Source organism: Berghia stephanieae, chromosome 11 (assembly GCF_034508935.2).
Source record: "Berghia stephanieae isolate SIO BIC M18660-M18661 chromosome 11, UCSD_Bste_1.3, whole genome shotgun sequence".
Taxonomy (NCBI): Eukaryota; Metazoa; Mollusca; class Gastropoda; order Nudibranchia; family Aeolidiidae; genus Berghia; species Berghia stephanieae.
In genome coordinates this window covers 24,699,278-24,709,565 of record NC_088370.1, presented here as the reverse complement: position 1 = coordinate 24,709,565, position 10,288 = coordinate 24,699,278, and the positions used below count along the sequence as shown (strand labels likewise).

Sequence of the window (10,288 nt, the reverse complement as noted above, 5' to 3'; positions counted from 1 at the left end):
AACATCTCTGCCAAATTTCATCAAAATTGATACACTCGCTCATTTTATTTTTTCCGCCATCAACCCCACTTTTTTTTTACAAAAACCTCATATTTTTTTCCATTTTCATTTATCCTTAATTTTGTCCATACTTTCCATAAATGAAAATGATTTATATGAAAATAAAGCTTATTTTCTGACCTTTAAAATGATACCCAACACTTAACATTTATTTTTTAATTGAAACAAAATTGCTGAAAACAATAAGTGGGCCATGTTGACTTCAAAACCCAAAATTTCCCGATAGCCGCGAGATGCTGGTTTTGAGGCAGCAGTGAGATCACAGATTCTCTCTGTAAAATTGACAAAAAATGTCAACAGAAAAATATAAATAACTCTGGAACCCTAAGTCGTAGAGAAACAAATAAGGTGTCAAATTTTGTTTTTTCAAGTCCCATCCCCTGACTGGGTCAAATTAAGATATTTTGAGTTTGAAAATTTTATCAAAGTGCCTAATCAAGTTGGACCCCCATCTATTTTTATCTACCTGTCGCCCATACTGGGTGTCTCGTTTCCTTCAGTGCCAATTTAATAATCCCTTTTGATGTGGATGAAATAGGGTAGTTGACGATTTAAAAAAAAGATAGTTTGCCAAATCAAAATACTCGTTTAATAAAATTCATCTCAGGAAAATCAGTCTCAACGGCCATTCAAGCCAGTTTAAGGTAAATACGAGTAGATTTTCTAGCCTCTAGTTCCAACTTATATGTTTACAAATTTGATATTGAAAAGCGCTTTAGGATTGAAACGACTCTAGCTCAGTGGTGGCATCTTTCAATTAGGTAATATCACCATGGATCTTTTGTCCGGCTTTTATTTTATTTGTCAATATATAATTAATAATAAAATAGCATAATAAAAACCTTGATGGGTTTAAAATTTCCTCCCATTGTAAGGTTCTCCATATGGCTATGGTGATATCTTGTTAGGCTTTTTAAATTTTAACAAGCTGCGTTGCAACACTTCATATATAGTCTGATAACTGAGAAATCGAAAATTTTCTTTTTCTAATCTCTATTATATGGTGAACTCGAGGTCATGATTTTTTTCCTATACTATAAGGGTTAGTTACAGGGCTTTGTTCTTAGGGTTAGTTGACGGAATATTTGAGTTAGTTCCCCTTAGCACATGCAGCTTTCAGGAGGCCTCTTAGTTTTTGTTGATCCAAACTAAACTAAAAAAAAATTAACGGGTCCTACTTCAATGTTATCTCCAGATGCCTCTTAATCTTAGTATTCAGGTTTTCAAAAGTGGGAATCCGGCTCACTTTACACTCGCAATTCTAGCTACCGTTGCCATTGTTTAATGAATTATGTCGTCTGCTTAAGACTGCTGCAATGATGTTTGGTAAGTTGCGACTGATATTTCCATGACGTCACATGCTTCTGAGTTGCAGTCTTTTTTAATACAACTGCATTCTATGAATCATGTTATCATTGCCATTTATTAATTGCATCCTTGTTCATTTTCAGAAACTAAAAATGGGTAAGGAAAAAGTCCACATCAACATTGTTGTCATTGGACATGTCGACTCTGGCAAGTCCACCACCACTGGTCACTTGATCTACAAATGTGGTGGTATCGACAAGAGATCCATTGAGAAGTTTGAGAAAGAAGCCCAGGAGGTGAGTTTATTCATATTTAATTACATTTGAATAGGGAGTTTAATAGAAATTCTAAATGTACCTCACACACTTGAAACCAATGTCATATGAAAGAGCTGGCAACACAGATTACAAAAGTTTGAATTTTGTTTGTATCTTGATTAGAAATGTAGTTACGGCAGTTCAAAGTCTGAAATTTCAGACCGATTTTTACCCCAAAATTACCATTGCAAAGTTGTGACCGAAATCGTGTGATAATAAAAAATGGTTAAAACAGTCAATATGGAGTTCTTATAATATATTGTATACCAAAATGTTCGTCTTATCGAGGACAATGCATTTACATTAATAAAGAGGAAGATAAACATTTCAAATTAACACATTATTACATAATATGACGCAAATGTTACATAATCAAAAAACTCGGCTAGATGTAAGAAACAATTTGCTCTATCACTTTTGGATTTATCCCCAATGTCTCATTGAAACAATTGCAAATAATTCCCCTCTTCTAATTAATACATAAAAAAGGGTTTGAGAGTATTTAAATGAAAAGATATAAACATGTTGTGTAATGTCATGTTTATTTTTACCTATGGCAATTTAATTGCATATAAATAAAATGGGAGATTGAAAATGTTCAAATAAATTGAAACAGATTCCATATTATACCTAATTAGAAGGAAAGTTCTGGCTTTTAATACTTTAAAAAAATTCTGCTGAACCACTTTGGGTTTATTGCTATTACATCATTTGAACTGACAATTAATATAATTTTATCCCCCCACCCCCTCTCCCCTTCTCTCTCAATATATGGTGGTGTCAAAACTAATAGAACTTCTTACCATAATAATTATTAAGGCTAAGGTCTTTAGAATATGGATACAAATGATAAACATATCTAAACATATGGGAAAGAAACTTGATGACTTGATGGCAAAGTAAAATAAAATTAAATTAAAACAATTGGTATTTTTAAAATGTCGATATTATTAATATCGGATTTCACAAAGAGAAGAAATATACGAACTTTTAAAACAAAAACTATAAAAAGCCTATAAATAAAGTTGGAAAGTATGTATTCAAAATAAAAACATAGCAAATAATAGTACTGAAAATATTATGGACTAAATTTAACATAATACATAACTAAGTTTAAAATATCTATGAATATCGATATCGTCCGGCAGCCATAAGATAATGTAAACAAGGCATTTCGGCGCAGAGTTAAAAGGTGTCTGCGCATCGATATAGAGCCCTGAAATTTGGCATGAATAAAGTTTAGATATTCTAAAAACAAGCGTTTAAATTTTAAAAACACGCGGTAAATAAAAAAATAAATGCATTTGAAAATTGCCAAATTTTAACTTCATATAACTTCTGGAATTATCAATGGATTAATTGGCACCATTTAAAAGGAAATTGAAAGACGAAAATAATATCAAAATATCTGCGATATTCCTCTTTATAACGAAGTTATGCATCTTTAATTGAACCCCCCAAAACGCGAACGGCAATTTTCGGTCACAACTTTCCTATGGGCGAGTTGGGTCAAAATTTGACTGCCACTGCTGCTGCTCACTAAACTGCCTAATTTGAAATTTTAGGAACAGCTCACTGAAATGTTGGGCAAGGTAGCTTCAGATGAATAGGTTTTTTAAAATTTTTAGCTTCTGTTGCCATTGTTTTACTAAATTATCTACATGTCTGCTTAAGTACCACTGCAATGATGTTTGGTAAGTTGCGACTGACATTTCCATGACGTCACATTCTTCTGAGCTGTGGTCTTTCTAAATACAATTGCATTTTATGCAGTCTTATCCTTACTGTTAATTGCATACTTATTCCCGGACTTTTTCAGATGGGCAAAGGCTCCTTCAAATACGCCTGGGTATTGGACAAGCTGAAGGCTGAACGTGAACGTGGTATTACCATTGACATTGCTCTGTGGAAGTTTGAGACCACCAAATACTTCGTCACTGTCATTGATGCCCCTGGTCATCGTGATTTCATCAAGAACATGATTACTGGTACCTCCCAGGTAAGCAGATTTGGGTAATGCCTTCAACATTTGTACCCAATTTCATGCCTGTGAATAGTTGTTAAATGCACATCTCTCCAGATTCCAATGAACATATGCATTTCATTATAAAAATCTAATTTTCTAATCTTTATATTCATTATGATATTCTATCATACCATGTCACCTTGCGAAAATTCATTTTCATTTTTTTTTTCAGGCTGATTGTGCCGTGCTTATTGTGGCCTCTGGTGTGGGTGAGTTTGAAGCTGGTATCTCCAAGGAGGGTCAAACTCGCGAACATGCCTTGCTTGCATACACTCTTGGTGTCAAGCAAATGATTGTCTGCTGTAACAAGATGGACAGCACCAGTCCTCCATACAGCCAGGTATAGTAGACACTTCTCAGGATATTAATAGAATTCTATGGATAATACAAGTCGTGTTCTATTTTTACTGTTGCCAGAATGAAAAAGTTTTAAATTGAGTTAAACATTTTTTGATGGAACCCAAAGATGTAATCAACGTAACCATTTTCGGTACTACTGCAAGTAATTTTGGGGGTTTAGGAGGGGAGAGACTTTTTAAAAGTTCCCCCCCCCTCCCAAACCCTCAAAATTATTTTTTTAAAAAGTTTCCCCCCTCCCAAAACCCCAAAATTATTTGGATCCCCGAGTTTGCGGTAGTACCACATTTTCTAAGCCCAAATCGTTCATCCATCTATTGCTGAAAGTGAGTTTTTTATAAAAATGGACGTGATGCCTGGGTGTCCTAAGCATAGTTAAAATCTTCAGCGCATTGCACTGTTGCCTTGTTTCTTGGTTGAACCTGTTGTGTTATGCTTGTTCAATTTCATTTTTTTAAATACAGGCTCGTTTTGAGGAAATCAAGAAGGAAGTCAGTGCTTACATTAAGACTGTTGGCTACAATCCCAAAGCTGTCGCTTTTGTCCCCATCTCTGGTTTCCATGGTGACAACATGTTGGAAGTCTCCGAACAAATGCCTTGGTGGAAAGTAAGTGACTATTCGACCTTTATTCAATCTTATGTTACGTATTTACCCATTATCTAATTGAATTTGGGAATATGACTAGAAAAATGTAGTTTCGTGTTGCCTGTCATTGGTTTGCAGGTTTTTTATTCAGTCTGTTATCAGTTGTTGAAATATGCACACGCATGGGGTTTTTCGGTTGTCTTCATTCAGAAAGACGATACTATTATTCTTATTGTATTTATTTGCGGGTGGTTGGATGGGAGCATCACCCTTGAATCATATACCTATGATGTTCGCATGGGTGTACGATCCGATAGTGATGTCGTTTCTTCTTCTCTTTACTAGCCTATCCTGCTTCTTTGGTTTGTGATTGTATTTTTGACAGGGGATATTTTTTTTTTTTCTGTAAATCTTCTGCCTGTTTGTTCTTGGTTATTTATAATTTAGCTTATGATATCTTTAGGTTATGATTTTGATTTACATTTGTACTATTTTTGTTAGATTGCTTGTTTTTTTGTTTCAGCGGTCTCTCATATAACCTCAATTGTGTTGGAAGAGACCTAAAGCAACAAACAAACAAACAAACAAAATCTTATTGTATTTTCCACCATTGTATACTTTGTGGTATCCGTTTTAATTTTTCATGATTTATTAATGAAAGCCTGAATAAATATAAATTAAAAAGCTTTTACATTTTATTTATTTTTTGGAGGCGACCCGTAAAGATGACTAACGATTTTCATGTTTTTCTTTAGAACTCAGGGTTCGCCATTGAACGTAAAGATCCAGTGACCCAGAAGGAAGTGTCTGCTTCTGGCAAGACCTTATTTGAAGCCCTTGACAGCATTCTTCCCCCCCAGAGGCCCACCCATTTGGCTCTCAGACTTCCTCTCCAGGATGTATACAAGATTGGTGGTATTGGAACAGTGCCTGTTGGTCGTGTTGAAACTGGTATCATGAAACCAGGTTTGATTGCCCAATTCGCCCCTGCTGGACTTAGCACTGAGGTATTTGTTTTATAACGGCCAAATCTGATTTGATAGTCTTGAGAAGATATTACCAAACATAATTTATGGAATTGACCCCTAACTAGGGTCACTTCCATATGTCTGAAGATGTTTTTTTTGATTTACAAATTAAAACAAAAACAGATAACGCTTTAGATCTAGATTATATTAATAGATTTGTAAATTCTCAGTCAAATGGCTAATAAATTATTTTAAAAAAAAAAGGAATATTCATGACAAGTATGAAAGTTCCAGCACGCCACGCAAATATCTATTGGTTAGGTTAAGTGAAGCTGTTTAGAATTGTATCCGAACACATCCCAGTTTATTTTTACTTTTTTTCCATGTATATCAATATGAATTATTATTTTTAAAAATTAACATTTGTGTATTCCTCTTAGTGGAATCTTATGCTAGGTGTCTGGACGAGACTTTAGGTGATCTCAGACCAAGTATTTTGATAGTGTGCTCTTGGATCTCAGACCAAGTACTTTGATAGTGTGCTCTTGGAATCTACATACATTTCCTATTTGAACCAATTCCCCTTTATCTTACCTTTTCTTGGGTGCTTTAATTATAACAGGCCTGTAAATCTTCCGTCAATACAGTACGATTTTGCTCTATAAGTGATAAAAAAATAATAGTAAAAATAAAATTCGTAACGCCAAAGAACAGGACCAATAAAACAGAAAATAAAGACTTATTCCCGTTTCAAATGCCGACTTAGAAAAAATAAACCAAAAACCTTTTTTTCGCATCAAAGACAAAACATGGCGTCTATCAGTTAGCTATATTATCATTACACTCCGCTAGTCGTTTGTATCCACTGCTTGGCTACTGTGCCACTGCCAGCGAGAGAGTTCGCGCGCGTAGTCTTCACGCACGACAGGAAGGTCTCTATTTTATTACCGACTCGCATGCATATCTCCGGTTCTTATTTCTCAGTATATATCTTTGGTTCAGTCCCGATGTGAACCGGGAGAAAAATGCGAAATAATTATTTTTCTTCGAAATATATATTCTTCTTTGAAAGCTCTCACACCACCGCACCACCTCTTCTTCTACTATAAGAATTAATCCAAATAAACGAAAGAATCAGCGTAAACATTTAACACAGTGTCGAGCACTACTAGACATCTAGATACACATCCTTCAAAAGGGTAGGAATTGTTCTCTTCCTTTCATTTTACAACTCAGACCTGGGACCTCAAATAATTGGGATTTTTTTTTTTTGATACCATAAAATAAGGACCTCGTTATAAATACGTAGGGGAAAGTGACATGATTTGACTAGTCAATTGACGTGTCATATGTGTTGTGTCCATTTTTTTGTCCTGTTGTCTATTTTCGCGTGTTCAAAAGGTTCCGACAATTTTTTCACCAACCATTCACAGGCCTGTTACAATTCTTCCCCATTTTCTGAAAAAGTAAGACACTGAACGCCCGTATTGAAAGTTATATGATTGCTACTAGAATAGACATTGAGTGCTTTCAAGTAAGATGAGGCATGAAACCTGCTAAGCAGTAGTACAATTTCATTCGAACATGCATCATGTAAAGGTCCTTTTCAGGGCTTCCTACTTTGCGTCCCAGGGCAGAACTGTCGATCTGAAGGCTTATCCACAATTGTCATCCCAATATATTTTATATGATCTCAAAATATAAATTGATTTTTTATGATATGACACGACTTTTCCAGTGATAAATGTAGTGTGACTTCCTGATGCACCACTCTTATTTGTGAATACTTTTTTTTTATTATTGTCAAGGTCAAATCTGTGGAGATGCACCACGAAGCATTGACTGAGGCTCTCCCCGGAGACAATGTTGGTTTCAACGTCAAGAACATCTCTGTAAAGGAAATCAAGCGTGGCTACGTTGCCGGTGACAGCAAGAATAACCCACCCAAGGGAGTGAAGTCATTCCTTGCCCAGGTGAGTTAACAGTCCCAATGTCTGGGTGGGGTCTTTTCAAAATTTGACACATGTGCTCATTGGATGAATTTTGGTGACTCATATTTTTATGTCCGCTTAGACTGGGAGGAACCAAATGTCAAAGTAACAAGACCAGTGTTGTCCTTTGAATAGATGTTGGGTAGGGGATTTGACCAAAAAAAGTATAGAAACAAGCTAGAAATAGCTCTCTCATATTAAATATTTACAAAGTGTAATATAATGTTACGCAACTATCATATTGTATATACAATTTTTGCAATTTGGCTTGGGATTGCATGATGGACTGATACATTTTCCTCCTTTTTGACAAATTGACATTATCATCGCTGATTTTTATCCTTGTATATTGTTTGTTGATACTTCGGTTTTTACGTTTACTGTTTTTACCCTTGGGCCGTCTTATTCATGTTACTTGACAGGGTTCTAGAGATTATATATTAATTGGGGGTGCTTTTGGACCATCAGTCATATACAGCTGATTCCGCTTTTTGTCTTTTCTAATTCCTTTTTAGGACTATTTGGAAACCTTTGCAGACATGTGCTCTTTTGAAATAACTAGACAGGCCTGTAAATCTTCCGACTGTCGGATTTCCGACAGTACGATTTTGCTCTATATATTCTGTACTGTTTTAAAAAATATAAAATTGATAGTAAAAATAAAATTCCCAACGTCAGAGACCTGAACCAACAAAAAATGTTTTATTTCGTCCCTCGAAGAAAATAAATTTTATTCCGTTACGAAAGTCGACTTAAAGGATACTAAAACTAGTTTATCGGTAAGCTCTATTATATGCCACCCACACGCTCCGCTAGACGTGGGTGTAGTCACTGCCTGCCTACCTGCTGTGCCACAGGCAGCGAGAGGGGGTCGCTGAAGGTCGCAAGTCGCCTGACACACACCTAGTCAATAAGTGGACGGCAGAGCTGCCACCTACGACAAAACATGCTGATGCTGATTTGTACGTATTTTCAGCAATTGTATGCATTTTCCCCCAAGATTGTACCCATTTTCAGTGTCACTTCAGTTTTGTTTACTTGTAATAGCCCGGATGCTCATATCGCTGTTATCTTATGCTTGCTGGATCTTTCAAATTTGTACTCGATACCAATTCATTGCTGTTATTCTATAGTGAGATACCAATTCATTGCTGTTATTCTATAGTGAACTCGCTCCTATTGTTTTAGTCTGATATCATGCAATCGAATATTCATTGTTAGCCTGGAAGTTCGTTTCAAGCTTTTACTCTCTCTATTTTGGTACTGACACACATGCATTTCTCCGTCTCTCCTTCCCAGGGTCTTTGTTTCTATTACCGGAAAATAATACAATGCGAAATAACTTTCTTCGAAAATATATATATTCTTTTTTGAAAGCTCTTAGCAGAGGCATTCTTTCCTCACGTCTGTGATTGTTTTAATTTTTCTTTTTCATCCACACAAAACCGCACCACTTAATTTAACACAATTCAGACAGAAAAATAAAACGGGAGCGATGATACACAGCTTTGATGATACACAGCTTCTCGCGTCAAGTACTAGTTAACACATCCAGACATCCTTTCATTGCACAAGTAACTCTGACCTTGGCCCAAAAATGTGGGATTTTTTTTGTACCATAAAATCTATAAATGACATGTGTTCTGTTTATTAATTAATCCTGTTGGTATATTTCCGTATGTTCAAACAGTTCAATTTTTTCACCAACCATTTACAGGCCTGATTAGATTTTTGTTGTGACAATACATAAGACACTTTTGATTTAAATATTTTCTCTTTCCCAGGTCATTGTCCTCAACCACCCTGGTGAAATCAGAAATGGATATTCTCCAGTGCTTGATTGCCACACAGCCCATATTGCTTGCAAGTTCCATGAGATCAAGGAGAAATGTGATCGTCGTTCTGGAAAGAAATTGGAAGATTGTCCTTCTTGCGTAAAGAAGGGTGATGCTGCCATGATTGAACTTATCCCTTCCAAGCCCATGTGTGTCGAGGCTTTCTCTGAATTCCCTCCCCTTGGACGTTTTGCTGTCCGTGACATGAAGCAGACAGTCGCTGTCGGTGTCATCAAGAAGGTTGAGAAGGAAGAAAAGGAAGGTAAAGTTACCAAGTCTGCCCAGAAGGCCCAAAAGTCTAAGAAATGAATATCATTGGAACCTTTGTACAATCTTCTGGTCGATGAACATCATGAAGACCAGAATAATGTTGCTCGAGTGTATACTTATATGGTGGGGACTTGGAGACCAGTCCCAGTACCTTTCCCTTTGTTGTCCGTTAAAAAGTCGATTCTTTTGATTTTGATTTCATTGTCCATGTGGCTTCTGCAATCTAAGCTGCACAGAAAATACTTCAGAAGGAAAAAGTGTTTTCAATTGGCCTTTTTATTTATCTCTGCAAGTTTGTAGATATTAAACAAATTACATTTCACTTTTTTGTTTGTTTTTTTTTAAATGTATTTTTTGTTTTTGTGATACTTTCATCTTTCCCTGCTTCTATTGTGTGATAGGGATGGGTTTTGTTCGTGCCTATCAGGATTTGTCTAAATTATGGTGCTGAAATGATGGTATTGCGCTGAGACTTCCTAGCTGTGATCACAGGGTGACTGGACATGTCCCAGATTTTAGGACATAGTGTCCAAGTTTTCACCTAGACCTACTGTGCAACATACATTCGA

General features: G+C 35.9%; 1 protein-coding gene across 2 annotated transcripts in view; it reads left to right on the top strand.

Annotated features, from left to right (window-relative positions):
- Nucleotides 1–10,041, top strand: part of LOC144956531 (elongation factor 1-alpha 2-like) — an 11,459-nt gene extending 1,418 nt beyond the window's left edge. The window contains exons 2-8 of one of the 2 annotated variants that reach the window (XM_078887091.1): nucleotides 1,512–1,664; nucleotides 3,505–3,684; nucleotides 3,884–4,051; nucleotides 4,533–4,676; nucleotides 5,411–5,662; nucleotides 7,432–7,596; nucleotides 9,399–10,041. In XM_078887091.1, the coding sequence (XP_078743217.1) occupies nucleotides 1,521–1,664; nucleotides 3,505–3,684; nucleotides 3,884–4,051; nucleotides 4,533–4,676; nucleotides 5,411–5,662; nucleotides 7,432–7,596; nucleotides 9,399–9,758 (1,413 nt within the window). In that variant the 5' untranslated portion in view covers nucleotides 1,512–1,520 and the 3' untranslated portion in view covers nucleotides 9,759–10,041. Of the gene's footprint in view, nucleotides 1–500; nucleotides 1,665–3,504; nucleotides 3,685–3,883; nucleotides 4,052–4,532; nucleotides 4,677–5,410; nucleotides 5,663–7,431; nucleotides 7,597–9,398 lie in introns of both variants that reach the window. The other variant, XM_078887092.1, reaches the window with a different exon arrangement.
- Nucleotides 10,042–10,288: the final 247 nt, after the last annotated feature.